Source organism: Akebia trifoliata, chromosome 9 (assembly GCF_017979445.1).
Source record: "Akebia trifoliata isolate Shusen 1 chromosome 9, ASM1797944v1, whole genome shotgun sequence".
Classification (NCBI taxonomy): Eukaryota; Viridiplantae; Streptophyta; class Magnoliopsida; order Ranunculales; family Lardizabalaceae; genus Akebia; species Akebia trifoliata.
The window spans coordinates 21,958,700-21,981,412 of NC_141383.1; the positions used below are offsets into that span (position 1 = coordinate 21,958,700).

General features: G+C 35.4%; 2 protein-coding genes across 6 annotated transcripts; one reads left to right on the forward strand and one right to left on the reverse strand.

The window, feature by feature from the left end:
- Nucleotides 1-368: 368 nt before the first annotated feature.
- LOC147394668 (uncharacterized) lies at nt 369-6,468 on the reverse strand. Of its 2 annotated transcripts, XM_086453893.1 has the most exons (4): nt 6,292-6,468; nt 5,003-5,954; nt 2,765-3,195; nt 369-1,223 (listed from the first exon to the last, which is right to left on the reverse strand). In XM_086453893.1, exons 2-4 carry the CDS (start codon nt 5,874-5,876, stop codon nt 417-419), a joined length of 2,112 nt encoding a protein of 703 aa, XP_086310019.1. In that variant the 5' UTR covers nt 5,877-5,954; nt 6,292-6,468; the 3' UTR covers nt 369-416. The 2 variants fall into 2 exon arrangements, with proteins under 2 accessions (XP_086310019.1, XP_086310018.1); XM_086453892.1 differs by having other exon boundaries at nt 5,003-6,468.
- Nucleotides 6,469-11,961: 5,493 nt separating this feature from the next.
- On the forward strand, nt 11,962-22,577 carry LOC147394669 (cyclin-T1-3-like). Of its 4 annotated transcripts, none has more exons than XM_086454030.1 (7): nt 11,962-12,283; nt 13,747-14,097; nt 17,293-17,374; nt 19,011-19,145; nt 20,449-20,624; nt 20,722-20,873; nt 21,217-22,577. In XM_086454030.1, exons 2-7 carry the CDS (start codon nt 13,871-13,873, stop codon nt 22,182-22,184), a joined length of 1,740 nt encoding a protein of 579 aa, XP_086310156.1. In that variant the 5' UTR covers nt 11,962-12,283; nt 13,747-13,870; the 3' UTR covers nt 22,185-22,577. The 4 variants fall into 4 exon arrangements, with proteins under 4 accessions (XP_086310156.1, XP_086310155.1, XP_086310157.1 ...); XM_086454029.1 differs by having other exon boundaries at nt 13,759-14,097; XM_086454031.1 differs by lacking the exon at nt 19,011-19,145 and having other exon boundaries at nt 13,759-14,097.
- The last annotated feature ends 136 nt before the right edge of the window (nt 22,578-22,713 follow it).

Below are 22,713 nucleotides of genomic sequence, written 5' to 3' on the forward strand. Positions count from 1 at the left end.
TGGTTGGTTTAAATGAGAAAATGGATATCAAATTCCTTGGTAAAATTTTAAAAATCTGTCTAAATGGGATTTAGAGGAAGAAGACCATTGATCTAAAAAGTTTGGCAAAAGTTTACTTAAAACCCACCATTAACCATAAATATGCATGCAAGAAAAAACTACTAGGTTCGAGGATCACGTAAGATTTGGATATAAAAAATGGAATTTAAAGTTTTCCGATACTGAAACCTATTGAAAATGGTGAACTTTTAATTTTAGTACTTAATGAAATGGAGGAACATAATTTGTTTCACGCCTAAAAGATGATTAAGAATTCGTTGTTATCGTTTAAAAACCAATAATAGAGGTGAAAGAAATTCACAAGATGATTCAAGAAAATTTATTTTCTTTCTATAAGTCAAAAAAATAAAAATAAATCATTCCAATTGAAGTTTTTCATCTATTGAAAAGAGCACTTTTTGTGCATTTAAAACTGCAGGAGAACCTTGCCTGGTTTTCTCCACAATCTGCTTAATCAATAATTTCCCCATCTCATCGCCTTCATCGGTATCATCTTCACAATCACCAACTTTGTCCAATCCCCAACTCATTGAGACACTCTCCTTCCATTTCCTGACCTTATCACAAACCAAACTTCCCGAGTCCCTCTCTTCAACCATTTTCAAATGTGTCAAGGACCCATTTTCCTCACCTTCATTTCGGCCACAAAAGAAAATATGCTCCAATGGGTGCAATTCTTCTTTGTTGATTTGATTACTCTTATGTGCCATGAAGGTAGGTTCGTCTTCACTTGTCCCAGTTACCTTCATAAATACTTCATAAGCCTCACCAAATGCATCATGAGAATCCTCAGAAAGATTCGGAAACAAAAGTCGGTCCATGGTGTTTCCTTCTTCAATCATGGTTGGACTACCTTGGGACGAGGATCCTATTTTGCTGTTTGAGAAGTCCATTCGCTTGGGTTCCATCAAGTGCACCCTACTTTGGCTATTTTGGAGAGCGGTCTCAAGCTCCATGACCCGCTCTTCTAGTCTTGAACGAATGACTTCATGTAATCGCAAGCTGAGTTCTCGAGGTGACACAGCATAGTTTGCATTTTGAGTTTGAGTGGTGGAGGTGCCACTCGTGTTTTTGTCTGAGTCATCTTGGCTATCAACTCCCCCGTTCACCATGTCAGCTCTAAGTTCACCCTTGACAATGTCTCCCACAAAGTCTGGATCAAGCTGCAACCAAATATCCAACCATAAATAACAAAGACTACATCTATTTATAGATCAATGTTCTTAGACAAACCAATTTTTAAAACAAGTGAACCCATAATCATAATTACTAATCTATCATCTATTGAATTCTAACTAATAAAACTTGCCCACTATAAATAGTAAATACTAAACTAACTCTAGAATTTATTATAAATAACTCATAAAAAATAAGTTAGTGATTTACAAATCAATATAAATAGTAAAAATAAGTTTTTTTTACGAATAGATAATTATGTCATACTAGGGAAAAAGTACGAAAGTGCATAAATCATCAAATTACTACGAATTTTTGTTGAATTCTCTAAGCAAAGTTGTTGTACATAAACGAACCCAATCATCAGTTTTTCCTTCGGATAGTAGAAAGAGATGACTGTTTGTGTTCCATAAATATAGCCCCTCTCCTTATAAGAAAAAAGAGATAGAGAGGGAACTGTGTCCTCGTTGAAAAGCATGATCCCTCTCCAAAAAGCACAAACAAAACAAAACAATTAAACAGATAAAAAGTGAGGGAGAATAAGAAACTAAATCAATTTTTTCTTAGTTTCAGAGAAATAACCCCTATCTAAAACATAAAAGACAGAAAGAGAGAACTATGTTGCACAAAAAACCCCTCTTCTATAAACAGAAGAAAAATAGAGAGAGGGTTGTTTATATGTTTGTAACTGACAATATAAGAAGAAGGTCACATAACTAGGACTTCAAAGCTTGGTAGCTATGCCCGCAAAAGGTGAATAAAGGAAAGAAATAGAATGATTGTTATGGAAGCATTGCCTCGAGACGAGATTTTAAATCTTGCTATGAGATGCTATTTTAGAGTTTCTTTTCAACAATTAACTTGGTCAATTGTTGTATACACTACACACGTATGATTGTAGAAAATCTTCAAGAATTAAGAGTCCTAAGATGCTTGGAAAGGGAAAGGATAATGGCCAAATAGAATCATTGTTGGAGCTTTCTGTATAATTGAATTTTGTCTTGAAATAACCAAACCCCACCATTGTTAAACAAAATCCATCTGTGTATTATGAAGATGAATTGGTTCAATCTGTGTAATACTTCATGAGATAACCAAACCCATCAAACATCAAACAAAGCCATCAAGCTATCATGAAGATTAATATAGAGAGCTGCCATTGGCACCCCAACTTTTACTTATTACACCCCAATTTTTTAAATTATTTATCACACCCCAATTAAAGCTTAAAACACGGCATTCTAACATTACATAGGTTTGGCACAAATTATTATCTCAACATTATCAAACTTGTTCAAACAATTGCAGTAGTTGTTTACAATTATAATTTAGACTCGTATAAAACCTTAAACCCAAAAATAGAAATCTAGCAAAAAAAAAAAACCGAGAGCTTCTATTAGCACCCCAACTTTTACTTATTCTCAACCATTTACTTATTTTCTTTATTTTTAATTGGGGAGTAATAAGTAAAATTCGGGGTGCCAATAGCAGCCATCTTAATATATCTAAAATAAAAATGCAAGCTTACCTCGACAAGACCAGATAATTTTCCCTCCAAACTGGATGCATTCATGTTCAGTTCCAACCTCTCTAATTCAGCTTCGAGCTCTGCTTCAATTTTACTCATAGAATCTGAGTTCTCATCTGACTTCTGAAGATCTTCGGGTCTTTTCACATCAGATTGAGAGGATTCATCCAGTTTTTGTGCAGAAAAATATGAGGTCGGAGCCCAATTACGAAAGGAATGAGTAGTTTCTTGGGATTCGTAACCCTCATTAGCTAGCTCCTTCACCGTCAGAGAATCTTTCATCTCAAGCTCCTCTTGTAGATCTTGTACCAAGTTCTCAGTCTGCTTCAACAGCTCATGTAATTTGTTAACTTCTTTTTTGCTTGCTACGGCAGTAGATATTACACCAAGAGTGACCCCAAGACAGAAAAGAAACATTCCATCGGGTGAACCTGATGAGAGTGAACAAGTGTTAAAAGTCGGAAAATAACCAAAATGTAAAAGAAAAGAGAAAATAATATCACGGTAAATGAAGTTGGTATAAGACCATGGATGGTACGCTCAGACAGATGAACGAAGAAACGCAAATCATCAACATGCACATTATGGTAAGCGAAGTTTGAAAATATGGAAGGAATTTTCATATAAAATATTACTTCATGCCAATATAATATTAAAACAAATGTTTTACATTGCACAAGGGAACTTCTAACCAATGTTTAAATAAGAGCAAGACATGTATAAGACACTTTTAACACGCAAGGCAAGGTGTAAGCCTCAAATTTTCAGAAAAAATTTATAAAAAAAAATCATAAATTGAATAACGAATCAACTATGGAGATAAGAAATAAGTTGATGCAACTTGGTATGTTGGTAAAGTCTGTGAGTGTAACACAATAGACCTGGAATCAAAACCCTGCCTTCACCCTTATGTCTATATTGGAAAAAAACATATAGAAAGAAGAAAATAAGTTAGAAGCTCTTTTGTTATATGATTTACCACAAAAATCCCCTATATTATAAGGTTTGTTTATAGAATGCTAAGCACAAATTCTATTTCTATCATTTGAAGGCAGTTATTACTTGTTCAAGTATCATCTTTTATATTTACTAAATACTAAATTCAGTGATACATGATTTCCCTCGATTGATCAACAAACAAGTATACAAGGAACATATTAGTGAGCATAATGACGTCAACAATAATGGTTGGTAATAGGTTGATAACTTAATTGAAAGCCTATTAATTTCATTCTAAGGAATCTTTGTCCTTCTCACATAAAGCTCAAGTTTCTAAGTAATAGGCACTCCAAAAAAATTTGGTTTCTCCACCTCTACAAAAATGCAGTCACTTGAAGATACATTTAGTTGACACTACTTAAACCATGTATGTTAGATTTGCTAGTACAAATTTAAGGAAGATGATTTAATCACTTTTGTGAGAGTTGTAGAAAATGAAAAGTAGTAGTATTTTAAGATAAATAAGGGAAAAATATATATGTTCACCACATATATATCTTGTAGAGTCGGGCCACGAAGCAATCAAGAAAATTTAACCTTGGCACTAACAGCTTGAGCATGAGAGTTTTTATGAAACTTGCACCTTGCTTGAGGTGGAATTTCTTAAAAAATGGTACGATAAGCCTGACACCCCTTATCCTCAATAAAATATGCCACTAACAGCTAACGCATGGTCTGCCAACTCATCAATCTGGACCATTCCATTGATGGGCCATGATTCTTAAATGGGTGCCAATCAAAATCAAGACTCCTCACCCCCAAATAAGGACTGTTGTGTAGCACACATTAGAATAAAAAAGATGAGAGTTTTCTTGTTTCACGGAGTAAAATATACTTTACCCAAAATTATGGATGAGGTTCTGTTAGATTGACAAAGTTTTCAGTCAAAGCAAAGAAGGGTTATAAAGACAAACCAAGTTCTATAAGCTCTTTTTTTTTTTTTTTGGTCGTGAATAACAAAGGTCTATATTTATTTTGGTCAGTATCAAATTTGTCCCTTAAGATTCTATAGATATGGTAGAAAATCTTTTCTCTCTTTTTTTCAGACAAAAACCAGTTTTATTGAAAACAGAAATGAAATAAATGAATTACAAGAAGGTAAATAACTAAAAACAAGGCATTTGAAGCATAGCTAACTGTGTCAACGCCATCACAAGTAAATCCCAAAAAATATATAATTTAAATTAAATGCAAAAGAAAGTTCATAAAAAATATGTTAATAGCATACCGAAGTACTACCTTGTGAAGGGAACAGTATACCAGAGACCTTTGTATTAGATCTGCTCAATCTTCCAAGCCGCCCCATTCCTCTCTTTTGTTTTGGTTTCTTTGGAAACTCCATGGGGCCAATCTCTGGAAGTGGTGGAACACCCAACACCGTCCCCTTTTCAACAGAGTAAAAAGCATCTTCCTTACTCAACTTGGTTCCCCCATTTTCAAACTGTAATCTGTATAATTCACTACTCGCTCTGCCAGTTATTCGGCTCCCATCAGTCGCAAGCATTGACCTCAAAGTTGGTGTAGACGGCGATGGAAGTGAACTAAACACATATTCATCCATCTCACCATGTTGTTCCTTATACATCTGAGCTATGAGGCAACTTTCTAGAGAACTTAAAGGCTTAACAGAATACCCATGAGTCCGTCTACTTCTAAGAGAATTTGTCCTTTTTACGGAACCATAACAAGAACCCATTTCTCCTCTTGAAAGTTCAGCTAATCCATCATCATTATTTCCCTTGTTTCTATCCACAATTTCCTGATTATCTCTCTTTGAAGAGGACCCCAATGGCCAACTTGATAAAGAAAGTACATTGTATTCCTCGCAAATCCCATAATTCACCGACGTTTCATCATCAAACGCACTAGTCGAAACCTCTGACAAAACCTCTTCTTTACATGAAGAAACATCTTCACCTAATACTCTCCGACCCAACTTGCGAAAAGGAGAAGTCTTGTTGCTTAGATGCTCCAAAAATGGCCGGGAATTGGACTCCCCACTAACGGAATCACCCAAAAATGACTCTAAACTTTCCCCCTCTTTCAACAAATGCTGCCAATACTTAGCTAAATATCCAGCACCAGCAGCAGCTGCAACTACCCATAAATCCATTTTTCAAAATCCCAAAACTCTACCGCAATTCGTCAAACTTCCTGAAACATGTCTTCCCCTTTTGTTTCAATTCCCAATCTTAAAAACGAATAATAGAGATAACCCATGAATCAGTACTCAACAAACAATGCCCAGAATTCAAGAACTACAAACAATGGCTAAACTAAAAAAAACCCTAAAACAACCAAGAAAAATACAAATACCCAGAAATTCAGAAACTGGGATCAATAAGAAAACCCCATAAAAAACATCAAAAACCAATCTTTTTTTTTATTCTGCAACATCAACCAATCAAACCTTATAAGAAATTAGACCAAGACAGATAAAAAGTATGAGAAATCTGAACAACCCAAACCATGCAACCTTTCAACAAGAAAACCCATATCAGCTCAGATTGAAGAAGAAAGACTCTTACTTGTCTGGTCCAAACATGAGAAAAAAAATCTGTATTTTTTTTTCTCTCAAGTTCTGAGGGGAACCTAACAACACCTCGCAACATTCCAAACCCATGGATTATAGGTTGTAAACCTACGTCAAACAAGACCCATTACTCCATTATCTAGAAACGATATTAGGTGTTAAAATCTGTGAGAGAGAAAAAATAAGAAATAAAAAATGATTTTTTTTTTCTTCCAAGTTGTTTTTGGGTTGTTCTTTGGCTTTCCCTCACTAATATGGCATATTAGAATTACCTCATTTTTTCTAAAACATTGAAGTTTCCTTCATTGACCTTTGACTTTGACGAATTCTAATTATGAATGAAACTACCCTTTAAATGATTTTTGTCCTATTTATTTTCAATAATCTGTTTGAAACAAATAGTGAAAATTTTTAAAAAAAAAAAGATGGGCAATTTCGTCATTTAACATAATATTGTCAAGGTAGGTAAACAGAGTTTTAATATATGGAGGTATATTGAATATATCATATTAATAAAGGATGTATTAGAGGTATTAGTTGTAAATTTAATTAAAATTGAAGCGTTTTGTTTATTGTACTTTTTTCTAGTATACAACAACGTTAGACATTTATTGTCCAACAAAGAGCTGAGATGGGAAAGATATAAATATTTTTGATTGATCAATATAAACTTCTATGGATCGTCTTCCCCAATGCCTAGGTTTACGTTGGTCGGAGGTGTTGAAGTTTGTTACTGGCATACTACGACTTTTCGACCTTTGTTTGCTAAGTTAGATTCTCTGAACATCATCATCTCAACTTAGTTGTACCAAGATATTCCCGATAAAATCCTTGTCATTTATAATATCTTCCCCGATCGTCATCTTAAATGCATAAATTTTTCGTGAAGTAATCTAATGAATCTTGACCCACCAATGGTAAAAAATGCATAAAAAAAATTCTAATATGATGGGTTATTTCTAACCATTCGATCTAAATATTTTTTATCGAGAGCTTCGATACAAATTATTTTTCCTACGATTTTTTTCTTCTTGAAATCAATAATAATAATAACCCAAATCCAATAGCTAGAAATTACATGTTAGAGTGAATTTTGGGATGTTAGGCAAGATTAGGTCAAACATACAAGGGTTGGTGACTTGATCAAGTCAATCGAGAGGTATTAGTGACCAACATCTAAATATTTTAAAGAATAATGATTTTCTCACACCCTTTTGTCTAATGCCTCCTAATGTGGCATGTAACACAATCATAAATTCTTTTCTTGGGATACACAATTATTCATATTTATCGGGATGTATAATTGTGTATCTTGAGAGAAAATCTATGATTCTAACCCATGCCACATCAAGAGAAAACATTGTAGTTGTTGAGATTGAGACCATAAGTCTTTGCCCACCTAATCTAATTAACTACCCCTTTGAAGCCACGTGTCTGTCACATCAAACACTAGGTGGACACTCGACTCAAAAATTTTCACTCAGTTAACGTGGCAAGTGCACAGAACCATAAATCTTTTCCCTCGTGTATCTTAAAGAAAAAGATCTATGGTTCTGTGCCCTTGCCATATCCACCGAGTAATAATTTTCAAGTCAAAAAATCACGACTACTACCAAAATATAAGTCTATTATACAATAAATAATGTAATGTTGGTAGTTATAATGCATTAATACTCCAATTAATGCAATTGTCTTGATAGTTATAATGCTCATCATGTCAACTTGACCAACTCAAGTCGACTCAATTGAAATGAGTTGACTGAGTCCCATAACTCAAATGAAACCAATTTGTCAAGTTAGATAATAAAAAACCATCAAGTCAACTAGTCATGTCAATCGAGTCAACTTGAAGATGCATCAAGATATATCAGAAAGTTGATGAAGTTATTAACTATTTGTAACCTATAAATTCTGAGAGTATTCTCAGAAAATGGAGGTAGAAGAGAAAAGACAATAAAATTATGACAATCTTATAATCGCAAAAGAAAAGTTAAAGTTTTCATTGAGATTCGTAGTAAGATTGAATCCCAATCCCTCTTTATTATACAAATCATATATTTAATTGACTCGTTTGAAGCAATACAACTCGCGAGTCAAGTTTTTGAGTTTGAAAATCATGATTGTTTTAAGAGGAAAGACATGTTCCACCTAAGGTTCATCAACCCCAATTGGCCCTACTCACTTGATGCAAGTGGGCCCATTCTAATCATATATGCTTTATAGCTGGATAAAATTATTAGTTCCAGATCAAAAGGTTAGAAATTTTGATCACTTCCACTCCCCCACATCCATGTGGCATACCACCCATTGAAAAAACTCAAATTTGATTACTTAGTGGGCCACTTATGGCTATAAAAGGCCTAGTTGTTCAAAATATTAAACCAAAATAATATTTTTAATATATATATAAAAATCGAAATTAAAATAAGAAAACGTAAGATTATGAGTCGTGATAATATGACCCCCCCTACGACACACATCCCGTCTTAGAACCGTAAACCATTTGCCTCGGGATTCACTAGAAAAGATTTATGATTATTCGTATCCTGAGGCAATTTATCTAGGGTTTTGTGAGGGCGTGTGTCAGAGGAGGGCGTTAGAAAATCGTTACACTAATATTATTGATTTTGTGCTAAATAAGTAGCATTGAAATTATACTAATGTCGACGACTATTGACTTAGTCATATTCTCTTAGGTCATAAGCCACTTATTAGGCAAATTTTTTTATTTAAATTAGTTATCATTAATTATTTTTAAATGAGTTATATTAAATTTAATAAGGATTAGTAGGGTATGTTGTGAGCACATACTATCTAATGGCTAATAACCAGTTAGCTTTCAAATGTCTAGAGGATGTTGGGCTTGGGTCAAAGGCCCAGACTACGTAGGTTTACGGGCCAGAGTGCCCAGCTTATAAACCCACCAAACCATACCACACGACAGGGCCCATGGGTAGCAAAAAATCAAATCATTTTTGTTCAATCACATTAGAATATTCCGAAAACTCATAAACAAACATGCAATCCAACCATTAAAATATGAAATCCAATGGTCGAGATACATCTTTGGGATACATGATGTATCCTCAAGTCATGTGTTTTATCCTAATTATTGGGTTTCGGATTCTAAGGGTTGAGATTGCATGTTTGTCATGTTCCTCGAGATGCATGTGAGATTGAATATTGGTCGCCTGGGGCCTTAGTCCTAACCCAAGCTCAAATTTGACCTGTTCACCATGTTTAAGCTTGACACAAAGTTGAGACCATCGGTCTTGGATAGGTTCGGCCAAATTGCACACTACAGCCTACAAAGTCATAAAAAAAAAAAATTAGTACGAATTTTGATAATACTTCGGCACTGCAAAAACAAATTTAACAATGATTAAAGTAAGAAACATACTGATTATTTTTTTTTAAAACTACAATGATCACTATACTAAAAACAACTTAATGACTCAATGTGCAGTTGGAACGTGCTACATGTTATCAACATGATAGCCATGATGAGTACACATACAAGTTGAAAATATGGTAATTATCTTCCCGTGAATTAATGAATCAGGCAAGTTCCTTTCATGCAAATGAGAAATGTCGGGTCAATTTTCATAAATATCATTGTCGACAAATTAGATCTTGCATAATAAAACACATTTTAAAGGTATGCGGGCTTCGGTTCAAAGCGATAATATTGAACTATTGTGGACTTGGGACATTACAAATGGTATCAGAACCAAGAACAACTCTTCGTGTTTGGTGGGGAGGTTGTCACAGCCTTGCCATTGCGCCACTGGTTGGATGTCGTAAAGACTGTAGAGACCGCGTGATTGAAGTGAAGTTGTCATGTTGCGGGGGTAGAATTACATGGATGAGTGAGAAACTTATTCTCACATCGATCAGGATAATGATCAGATCCTAGTCTAGAAGGACAAACCATATCCTAAATAATACAATGCATTTAAAAATTGTGTGGACTTCAACTCAAAATGAACAATATTGTACAATTGTGGGGTTGGGGTGTTACAAATATTTCTTGAAATAATATTTTAATTGTAATAGGAAAATATTACATGATTAATGTGGATTATCAAAATATATGATGATATCTTACACCATATTGTAATACATGGTATCAAATACATGATTTTCATAGAGGAAATGGGTTAAAACGAAAGAAGAGTGGTTCAATTATCATCACTCCTTGTGTAGAAACATTATAGAGCATTGTTTCGATACATTAAATAAACGATTCTCAATTTTAAAATAGATGACTTCATACTCCTCTGTAACTCAGATATGTATTGTATATATGTCAATGACATTACATAATTTCATCCAGCAACAATCGATTACTGATAATTGATTTATGTAATATGAGGATGAAAATATTGAACTTGGTAGATGAAACGCATTTAATACAGTACGAAGTGAGGTTGATGATGATTTGATTCTTATTATGAATACTGGTAAGATGAGATTACTCAATAGATTTATAATGTTATACATAAATGATGATACAATTTTTTAGTTAATTATTTATTTTTTATTTAAGAAAGATTAAGTATGTTACCAAAGAAAAATGAGATGAAATTGAATTTTAATGAAATTAAATCATATGTATGCTTATTGTTAAAATCTTATTATTTAAATAATCTAATTAATTTTTGTAGAAATTTTATTTTAAATTCATTTAGTAAATTCAAAACAATATGTTACCAAACAGTTCAACATCTTAACAACATAATTAGATAGCAAGTTACCAAATAGTATACTCAATCCAATAAGTTGATTCAGCAGTAATAACAACAACAAGAACAATAACTTTCTCTTAGTTTCAGTAATAACTTTACACACAACTTTTTTAAAATAGTAAGGAAAGTTCTTTTTTACTATTTTTCCCCAACAATTCTTGATTAGTTTTCTTCTTGTTGATTGATATGGTAGTCCCTAATGATTTTTATTTCCATCTTTTGGGTATAAATTCAACGTACCTAAAACGTCAAGGTTTTCCCCAAATGAGGGTATTTTGGTCATAGGACTTAGGGACATAGTTCCGTTGCTTTGACACATTGCAAAACAACTTTGAAGTTGTGGGTTTAAGCTAAGATTGGCAATAGATCGGTTTGGTACCATATCAATACCACTCCAATACTGATATGATTTTTTTACACATGCCTTATTTTCCAATGATTAATGTTCAAACAATTAAAAAAATATAAAATCATATAAAATCTACTTTCTAACTACAAATATAGAGGGAAATAAAAAAAGACTAAAACATTTTATCTATATGTATTTATATGAAATTAAGAATAAAAAAAATGTTCAGATCTGATTTTTTTTGTTTTGGAGTGAATTGGGTTAGATCCGAATCCGATTTTTTTTTTTGATCTAAGATTCCAATTCGAATCCGATCTGAAAATCCGATTTTTCATGTTTTTTCAAATTGGATCGGTTCGGAAATTGGGTATATTTTAGATCATTCCCAACCCTAGTCCAAGACCAGCTTACCCATAAAAGGGTATTTTGGTCATTTTAGTCTCTATGTAAGACTATGGTCAAGGGGTTATGTTACGAGTTTGATAATTCAGGGGTATCTGAAATATACACCAAAACCCAGAGGAGGTGTGTATCAAAATTACCCTTCAGAGTTCACAAATACTTCACGATCAATAATACATCCCTTCCCATATTCTAAAATTCCAATCTAGGGTTTCTTATTATCATCTGCTCGAGAAATTGTGAGCGACGAAGAGACTTGCAGGTTCCATCACTGCCTTTAATTAGGGCACCATAGTCGCTAACTTTACAATCGAATTGATTGTCGGTGAATTTGTTGTCTGAGATCGATCGATTGTTCAAGCTTGTTTAAGAAAGGGTTAGAATCGGGAGTTGGATTGATTTATTCAAGTTCGATTTTTTTCGTTCGATGTTGAGGGTTTGATTCGGAAATAAATTAACTTACGTGGTGATCGATTCCCTACTTTTAGGTCAGTAATTTATTTATTTAGTTTTTATTTCATATATCCAGATTCTTGTTTCATTTCTTCATTAGCCCTAATTTACTGATACAATCATCAGCAGTTAACAGGAAGCTAAAATTACCCGAAAAAAAGTGCCAAAGAAAGCTACTTTTCTGTGTTAATGATGTATTAAGTCTTTTGTTTCTTTGAATGATGAAGATGTCTAGGTTTATAGATTGTAGGATCTTGTGATCCATGGCCATCTTTTGGGACTGAGTGGAGAATAATAAATTATAAAATTTGGGTATATTTAATTCTTTTTAACTGAATTCAATTATTTATGAGTGTCGATTGTCTGGTTCAAGTTTTAGCCATAATTATTTCGATATTTGTAATGTAGTGAATGCTTCAGAAAGTAGATTTTATCCTTTAGGGGGTACCACAACTTTGTTTAAGGCAATGAATGGTGTTCTCATATTAAACACTTTCATATAAAAAGAACAACTTTAGTAAACTGGATAAGATTTGTTTTTTGTTTTTTTTGGTGGGGGGGTTTCGAATTTACGTTGCAGAACCAGAATCGCGATGCATTCCTTTTGCAACAAATGACAACATCCCCAGTAGCCCTCTTTGCATGAGTTTTTGAAATAGAAAAGATAATGGGGTTTATGGATTTTAAAATCGGAGGGGAATAAATGAACGGTTGCTTTGATTTAAAACATGGGTATTGCTGAAAAAGGAGAAAGGTAAATGGGTTTCTTGGGGTTTTGAATTAGGAAGGAAATTGGATTGCAAACTCCCTCGGTAACAATGCCAAATGTCGCTAAACCTCGAATGTTGCATATATGGTTTTTTAGATTATACAGCGTACCTTGTTGCCAATTTCAAGATTTTGAAATAAAGATCAAGGGTTTTAGGTTAAGTGATTTTTGTTGATTAAGCACTATATCAAGTTTTTGGAGTACTTAGCTGAGTACTGTTATGTGCTCTAAATTTTGCGGTACTTCTGAACACTGAGCAGAGTCTCTATAAAGCCAAGTCCTGGAACGAGAGAGATGTTCAAGATATTAGAGGGACCTGTGGGAGGTTTCAAGTTAAAGGAACTGAGTTTCTGATAGATTTGTAGCTTGGGAAAACATGAAAAGGTTGTCTTGGGCACTTCTAAGTGATAGGAGTCCACGAATTTCATGATTATTCTGGACTTAGACCTTTTCCTTCAAAAGTAAGAAAAGAAAGTGAAAGGCTGGAACGAAATGACTGTGAGAGAAAATTTTCAGATGTTAAATGTGTGTTTTTGTTATCCGTACTGTATATTGTGACCTGTGGGAGAAATACCACAATTTTTTTTTAAACTTTCAAATGTACTAATTTAGTAACAAGTAGATATGCATTTACTAGATCTTTCCTATGCAAACCATGAGATTTTATGCGAGTTTGTTTTGTAACATGAAACCCATATGATCTTGTGTTATTACTGAATTTTCTGTTAGTCCATGTTACAGGAAGCTCCCTATTTTTTAATTTATATACCGGCCAACACCCAGCTGTGAAGACCTATTCTAGCACTACTAGACATATTCTTTTATTATATTGTACTCTTGGAAAAGAGATACCATGTCTGGGTTGTTGCTTGCGGATCCTTCACATCACGGAATGGCTGAAAGTGGGGCATACGGCTTTTCCCAGGATGATCAAGACGAAGGTAGCTGTTGGTATCTGTCTAGAAAGGAAATTGAAGAAAATTCCCCCTCTAGGAGAGATGGCATCGACTTGAAGAAAGAGACATATTTACGCAAGTCATACTGTACTTTTCTACAGGATTTAGGAATGAGGCTCAAAGTGTGAGTTTTCTACCATGGTATTCTAGCTGTTGCAATCTCTTGTACCTTTTCCTTTTCTATCACATGAGTACTTGCATTAATTTGTTTTGTCATTTCAAAATTGACATACTATGCATTGACAAGTCCCACTTCTGCCTTGGACATTGTGGGAACTTATCTGATTGAACTTCAATTTTTGTTAGTTCACTAATTAATTTCAACCAAGAAGTCAACTATGACTCCACCATACCAAAAGCCAAATCTTAGGTTATTGTGGTAGTTACATTAGGTTTAGAGTTTAACGAATGCTGAAGGATGACTTTCAAACGTTTTGAAGCGTCTTATTATTAATATTCATTTTTTTTTTATTGGTAATAGTCAGTTTCTTGCTTTCCTTTCCTAATTTAGTATTAGGAAATCTGTTACGACCCAAAGAGATGAGGGCCATTATCGCCTACTCTTTTAGGCATTTTCCAATCTTGGATGATCAGAGACATACCAACTTCAAGGAAAAAATCATTTGGTGTCAACCCCGTTTTCTGTGCGTTGGAGCTTTTGATTGGAAAGGAACAGCAAAATCTTTAAAAGGGAGGAGCAAAAAGTTTATGAAGCGCTCTTTTTCTATTATGAGTTTATTATTCTCTTGGAATAGGCTGTTTAAGGAGTTCAAAGGAGCCTTCTTTGAAGACTTTATCTTTAAATGGGATAGATGTGGTGTTTGAGGGATTGTTTTCTTTGCTTTTTGTCCTTTGTTTCATTGCGAGTTTTGTTAGGTGACCATCTTGACCACCGACTTTTTTTTTTCCACTTCTTATTCAATAGGTTTGCATGCCTATCAAAAAAGTTCAAATGGTATTAGAGCCAGCACCATGTTATGACTTCGAATCTCGGAAGGGATGATATGGGGAAAGGGATATTTGGGAGCCCCAAAAAAGCGCTCCAGAGTGAGCCACCTCAGAGTAGGCTCACACAGCCATAGTAACCAATGTCGCCGACTTTTTCAAAAAGTGTTTAAATCGCAGTTTTATAGGCAGTCGATTAAATCACGAAGTTTTCAAAAAAATCACGTTTTAAACGAACTTCACGGAGGGTTTTTTCATAGTTAATTTAACATTAATAGCGAACATCACTACTTAATCGTCCAATTCTTGGAGGGTTTTTTCATAGTTAATTTAACATTACATGATTTTTTTTAATAGAATTTTTCAAACCCAAAAAGATATTTTAACAATTTAATACAGCATTAAAGGGTAATGTTTTAATAAACATAACCTTCTCTAAAACTAAAATTGAACTCAAAACTCAGAAATCAGAACAGAGCCCAATTTTTATGTTCTTTAATGATTTATTCTTATAGTTTAAAATATGATTTGATGATATAAATGATAACACCACTTAGTAAAAAAAGATTATATTATCCTAACACTATTTCGATTTTTCCCCAACTTTTTCCTTTTTTTTATCCCTTGACTTTTTTCCTTTGCCTACTTATTCCCAAACCCTGTCTTGGTGACTATGCATGCGGCTCAGGGGGAAAGGGCTACTGGGGGCACAAAAAAAGAATACTAGTGAAAGCTCCACAAAGTAGAATGTTAGTGATGTTGGCTGTGGAGTGGTGGTGGTATGTAATGACCTTGAGAGAGACAGATGTGATTTACACCGTTATCGCCTAGTTTCTTTTTGTGTATTGGTTAGGTCTATCAAAATGTAATAGTGGGAACTGAACATCAAGTTTTGTGCATGACAATTGAAGATTTATGGTTTTCCCAAAAACTGCCTAGTGTGTGTGCCCCGAGGATTAGTCAGGTGTTATAAGAGGCCCAGATACCTTGGCTAAAAAATAGGATTTATGGTTTCAAGTTTGTCTTTACATGTTGGTCGGTACGTGTGTGCATCCTATTAATATCAACTGTGGCCCTCAAAATACTCTACACTGTGTTTGATGAATAACCTTTAACAACATATTGATTCATTTTTAGGTTAAAATGTTTTATTTTTTATTTTTTGATAAGTATAATATATTGAAGAAAAGAGGGAAAACAAAGTACAAGGAGGCCGAGGGAGCCTCTATAAAAGCAACAAAAGCATCAATGGTGACATAAAGAGTTCCATCTAAAAACAAAGTCGTCAAAAGTAGTCTCCGTGAATTCTAAATTATGTTTCGACCAAAAATACAACAGGCCCAAGATCTCCACAAAGCTATTATGAGAGCATCTCATCTTAGTGTTGAACACCCTGTTATTTCTTTCGTTCCACACCCCCCAAGCAATAGCCAAGGGAAGCAGAGCCCAAAGAAGTCTCTCTCTGGAAGAGAAAGCATTACTCGCCCACCCTTCAAGCAACGAGAACTTATGAGGAAAGACCCAATGAATACGAAAAAGACTAAGGAAAATTGACCAAATATTATGAGAAAATGGGCAATGAATTAAAATATGGTCGACAGACTCCCCATCCTTCAAGTAGAGGGGACAAACATTGGGTGTGATCCAATCTCGAGCAATCAAATTGTCCATCGTAAGAATCTTTCCAAGGGAAGCCAACCAAACAAGGAAGGAGATTTTAGAAGGAATTGAATTGGACCAAATAATGGACCCCAAAAAGGATCGATCTGCATAAGGGTTGAGCCACTTATGGAAAGACTTGACAGAGAATCTCAAGTCCCATATGGAGGTTTTCCTTCACTGCTATTTACTTTGTCAGTAGTGAAACCCGTAGCTTTCAGGCTTCAATTCTAATATTCGTCATTTTTTATACCGTGTTGATTTTTTATTTTTTTTTAACATTATTATTGAGCTTGTTTAAGTTTTGAAGGATACATTAGCTTTTGAAAATTTAGAATCCCCGTATAGGTCTATTATTGGTCCCTTTAGCTTTAAAGATGTAAATAATTTTTTTTGTTGGTTTTGTTAACGTGTGTCCTTAGGGTACATGTTAAGATGCATTAAATACACCTTGGAAATAAGCATCCGAGGGCATTTTTGGTAGAAAAAACTTTTGAGGGTAATTTTGGTAGAAAAATAAGTTTTGGAGGTTTATTTAATGCATCTTAATGTGTGCGCTTAGGGCACCTGTTAACAAAATCCTTTTTTTTTCTTGTTTCATTTATTGCATTTTAAGGGAACATTCTTTTTTTATTTTTATTCTAGTACCTAAAGCATGAGAATTTTCTGATTATTACTTTGCTGTGAGTGTGACTTGAAATAGTTTTTAATGCAGACCGCAGGTAACCATAGCTACAGCAATAATATTTTGTCATCGCCTTTTCCTTCGCCAATCTCATGCAAAGAACGATAGAAGGGTAAGTGATTATTTTATTTTTCTAGATGAATGCTATTTTCTTCCCAAATTCATTCATATCAAACTTTTACTTGTTATATACAATAACTTAGTGTTTATTTAGTTCTAGTTCTAACTTGAATAATCAGTAAGTTAATACAAATTGACTAATGTTTGATTAAATATTCTGAACGTTAAAATTGGTTGCGGAGCTTATGACTGTTTTCGGTTTTTGAGGTACCTGCCATGGAGAGGACTAGATCTTGTGTGGTTTCCACGATCAAAATATTCTCACTTTATCCAGATTCATATTATATTAGTCAAGCAAATGTAATTTGTATTCCACTTCCACATGGAGAACAAATCTTTAGAACAGGCTCAATAACCTAATTAGTTCAGAATATTTGAGCATGCTCTTGTATTGTAAGTTGCAACAGCTAGGGGTTTCAGATTCATGATTTCAATCGGTCTACTAATAGATAGAGAGGAAATCATCATTCAGTCAACTTGGGCGGGATCAACCTGGGCTTGATGGACTCAACCTGATTTTTGGCCAGGCTTGGCTTAACATTTGTATAGCTTGGGTTGGGTTTGGGTCAGGGTTCATAAAGCCTTGCTTGAGGTCTGAGACAATCCATCATAAGGTGCAAAATTCTTCTGTCTACGTGTATGACACATGAACTTCAAAGCACAATCTAAGTGAGGGAAAAGGGGTTGTAGGTTTGAAAGCCAAGAGATTATCACGACTCACATGGCAATGCATCGCATTTTATGGGTTATTGGATGAGAGAGGGTTTTGACCATTTTCCACATTTGTAGCCCATAAATAAGGGCTCTAGGCGGGGTGGGGAGGGGTAAGGTTTGAAATGGTGGGGCTTATTCTCGGTATCAAGTAGATTTGGATATAGATTTAAAGGCATGTTGAAGGCTCTAAAAGAAAATCTACCAACATGAAAAATCAAGATATTTGGTAGAAGGTGAATAAAAGGGTTATTCTCCGGGAGATTGATCTACTGGATAAAAAGGAAGAAGACGGATGCTCTTTTATGGAGAAGATAGCATCTAGGTTTTACTTGAAGGAGAAATTCCAGAAAGTGTTGTATTAGAAACATAAATCTATTATGAGCTGGTTGATGAAGGAGATATAAGACCAAGTTTTTCCATCGTATGGTGACCAGCATGATTTCCCTAACAATCAGATCATTAACTTTCCTGTATGGGAGGACATTTTTCTGACTATCCAACATAGCAGCGGAATTAATGTGCTGACACAAAGGGGGGGAGGGGATTCTCTATATTTTTTTGTACATCTATTCAACATTTCGGGGAGGAAACTAAATGAGATGGTTACATGAGTGAAACATAATAGTATATAATGTTCTGGAGCTAAACAAAGTTAAACATAAGCCGTAGAAGTCAATTAATCAGGTTTCCTTATCTTTCTTAGTTGGTGTTACGTAAATCTATTTTTCGCCACTGAATTGTTTTGAATCTGTGGCTTAGACTTTGTTTTAAAGTTTGATTGTACATGATTTGCTTGCACAGCGCAGTTGATAGCCATACTTAAAAAGAATAGAAGTTTGAGTGCAGATTAGACATAGATATCCTTTTGCCTAGTTATTTGATGAACTGCACTATTTATTTGGAATGCTTTGCAGACCATTGCAACAGTGTGCATGTTCCTCGCGGGGAAGGTTGAAGAAACTCCTCGGCCGCTAAAGGATGTTATTCTTATTTCCTATGAGATCATTCATAAAAAGGATCCTGCAGCAGCCCAAAGAATCAAGCAGAAGGTACCATTCGTGGTGCTTTCTACCTGTTTATTTATCTACCTCTCCCCATTCTGGCACGTGTCTACTCGAGGTTGTTTCTACCCTTATCAAAATTATACTAAAATTTTAAGATTTTTTTTTTCCGTTTTTTTTTGGGAAGAGGAGAGAGAGAGAGAGAGAGAGAGAGAGGGGGGGGGGGTCCATGAAATCAAATAAATTGTCAAAAAATCAGAATGGGTATAAAAGACATTTTTTAAGTTCTATCCCTGGATTGAGGAAAGAACTATCTATAATTCCAACTGTTTCATTCGAGGAGAGCTTACTTTCTCAATTTCTCCATATTGAATGCCAATAGTACCACCCAAGAGAAAAATCGAAGGTAACCCCTACCAAGTAGAGACCATAAAGGTGGTCTCTGCCTTCAACATGGTTATACGCATGAAGGAGGATTGGACCCACTATTTGTTTAGTCCCCTCCTAATAGTTCTCCAAGACTAACTCAACCTGATTTGGTGATCCTGATCACAAAATTATGGATTTCTTTCTGTCATTATTTGTATTTTCTTTCTGGCACCTTAAAGATCAACCTTTGGCTCATGTCTTTGGGTCGAGAGGCCCAATCCCCCCCCTCCCCTTCTCTGACCACTTACCCCTAAAATGTGGCTATGCCATTGAAAGGACCTCTGCCTAGGGCATAAAATGGGTCAGATTTTATCCAAAATCCGAACCTAGCGGGTTTGGGTCCTTGGAGTAGATCCGAATATTAATGGGTCAAATATGGTTTGATGTCCTATGATCCGAGCAGATACAAACCAGATACGGGTCAGATACAGATCCATCCATATATCCCCCTAAATCCAAATTATATATTGCTTTGAAAATTATACTTTTAGGTTTTTCAAAATATCATTTTCTACTACTTTAATATTACATAAATTTTTATAAAATAAAATGATTATAGTGGTGAATAGTATAGCAATTAACAAGTACAGAAGAAAAACTGATGAACTATCTGGAATAATCCATCCCGATCCAACCCAAATCGAGCAATTCGATCACGTCGGACCCGGATTAAGGGAAATCAAAATGATTTGGATATGGTTTATCTAATAGGATCTGAGTCAGATCCAGATACGGATTCATTTCCAGATAAAGAAATTTGGATCCGAATATGGATATAATCAGATCCAGCCTGAATCACACCCATTTTAAGCCGTACCTCTACCTGGTACCTTAGATATCATTGTGCCCAAAATCTCCTTTTATTCTGATTTACAAATATCAAGCCTTTTAGTTTACTCATTCTTATACATCCAATATGCAGGAAGTGTATGAACAACAAAAAGAGCTGATTTTGATTGGGGAGAGGGTCGTACTTGCTACCCTTGGTTTTGATTTCAATGTGAACCACCCATATAAACCCCTTGTTGAAGCAATAAAGAAATTCAAAGTTGCCCAGAATGCCCTTGCCCAAGTGGCGTGGAATTTTGTTAATGATGGGTATGGTAGAACTCCTCACCCCCACCAACACACACGTCCCGCATTACTGGCGTGGCTCCCTTGTTTTCTATTCTTCACAGTGGAAATTGTCATGCAGGCTACGGACATCTCTCTGTTTACAGTTTAAGCCCCACCACATTGCAGCTGGTGCGATCTTCCTTGCTGCCAAGTTCCTCAAAGTGAAGCTACCTTCGGATGGCGAGAAAGTCTGGTGGCAAGAATTTGATGTCACCCCACGCCAATTGGAGGGTTTGTGTCTTACTTATCCAAAATAAATAAATAAAATAAATAAAAATGGAGTTCGTATCTCATCAATTGCTCCACAGTACATTACAATTGGGTATTATATACCCAAGGGGCTGTCTGCTAACAGCACAGCGTACTTGTGGTGTGATGGTTGGGACAGATCATTTGAAACAGTTTTAATCATGATATATCCTTTTCCCTACTCAGATGATGCAACCATCCATTCTATGTAATACTTTTGGATGAACAAGAAACAAAAACTTGTCCTGAACAAACACTTTTTTTACATAATTGAAATCTTCTTCCATTGATGTTAAATTGCTAGGCTATTGTGTATTCACTGCAGAGGTTAGCAATCAAATGTTGGAATTGTACGAGCAAAATCGAGCACTGCCTTCCCAAGGGAGTGAACTTGAAGGAAGCACTGGTGGTGGAGCTAGTCATCGGGCCCTGACGAAAACTCATGCTGCCAATGATGAATCAGCTTCAGCAAATAGTTTTGTACAAGCTGGTGGGACATCTACCATGAAGCCAGGAGCCTCAATAACTTCATCCAATCGACCAGGATCTCACCAATCATATTCTGATAATCCAGGTGGACACCATAGAAGTATCCAAAATAATGGTGACTATGTGAGCACAGAAATCAGTGCCATTTCAGACCATAAAGTGGATGACGAAATCAAAGATGGTCGGCATCCAGATCAGGAGAACACTGGAAGATCTAAAAACAAGTCAAGGTTTGGGTCGGAGCGACTTGTTGAAGGAGATCTAGAAAGGGATAATGGGAGAAGTGAAACAGCGGGGGAATGGAAGAACGAAGATGCACCGTACAAGTCTGGTAGCACAAGTGGTCAAAATTTGTACAGGGAAGGTCCTCTTGGCCAGTCACCCCATGATGCTATGAAAAAGATTGATAAAGATAAGGTGAAGGCTGCGTTAGAGAAACGAAGGAAGTCTCGTGGTGATGTGGTGCGCAAGATGGAGTTAATGGACGATGATGATCTCATTGAGAGGGAACTTGAAGACGGTGTTTTGGTGGCGGCTGAAGATGGAAAGATGAAGAGGGAGAGGAGGCTAAGTTGGCCCAAGTCCTTAAACAGGCAAGAACCTGAGAATCTGACTCGAGTGAAGGATCATGAAGATATTAGAGATGGGAATTATTCGGGAATAGAAGGGATGTCATCAAGGGGACCAGATGCAGAGAATGTGGAGGAGGGGGAGGTGTACTTTGATGATGTTAATCAGGGACTTCAGTCTTCCAAGCCCAGTAGTCGGAAGAGAAAGGCGGCAGGCAGCCCAGAAAAATATTAGTTGGAGGCGATGTAGCTTATAAAAAATATTAGTTTGATGATGTTAATCACGATGTTTTGGGAGAGGGAAACATGATGGGCCCGTCTAGGTTAAGTTGAAAAAGACCTCAAAAGGCATGTACAAGAAAATCACTTGTGAGGTGTTCACATTGTTCATGCATGCGTGCAACATGAACGTCTGGAATTGAGATTTCCATGTAACTTATAAAACCATGATAGAAGAGGGAGGGATGGTTTAAATTATATTCAAATGTGACCTGTTATTATATTAAGGAAACTTCTGTATGAGATAGGATCCATGGAGCGGCTTTGTCGAGTCTATGTAAGGTTTTGTGTATCCAATTAGTGTCTACTCTTGATCTCAATTAAATTGTTTTGGAGACTCTTTCTGGTATTTAGCCTTCTTGATCATCTTAGATATTTGCCTGATATACCAAATGAAAGTATCCACTTATACTTACGTTGACTCAGGACTCGATTGTCTCGAGCCTCTCAACATAGGCTCCTGCTAGCACAAACATGGCTCACCC

Coding starts and splice junctions, on each gene's coding strand:
- LOC147394668 (XM_086453893.1), bottom strand. CDS start 5,876: ATGGATTTATGGGTAGTTGCAGCTGCTGCTGGTGCTGGATATTTAGCT. Junction 3,196..5,002: donor TATACTGTTCCCTTCACAAG/GTAGTACTTCGG, acceptor CACTCTCATCAG/GTTCACCCGATGGAATGTTT. Junction 1,224..2,764: donor AATTATCTGGTCTTGTCGAG/GTAAGCTTGCAT, acceptor ATTTGGTTGCAG/CTTGATCCAGACTTTGTGGG.
- LOC147394669 (XM_086454030.1), top strand. CDS start 13,871: ATGTCTGGGTTGTTGCTTGCGGATCCTTCACATCACGGAATGGCTGAA. Junction 14,098..17,292: donor TTAGGAATGAGGCTCAAAGT/GTGAGTTTTCTA, acceptor TTTTTAATGCAG/ACCGCAGGTAACCATAGCTA. Junction 17,375..19,010: donor ATGCAAAGAACGATAGAAGG/GTAAGTGATTAT, acceptor AATGCTTTGCAG/ACCATTGCAACAGTGTGCAT.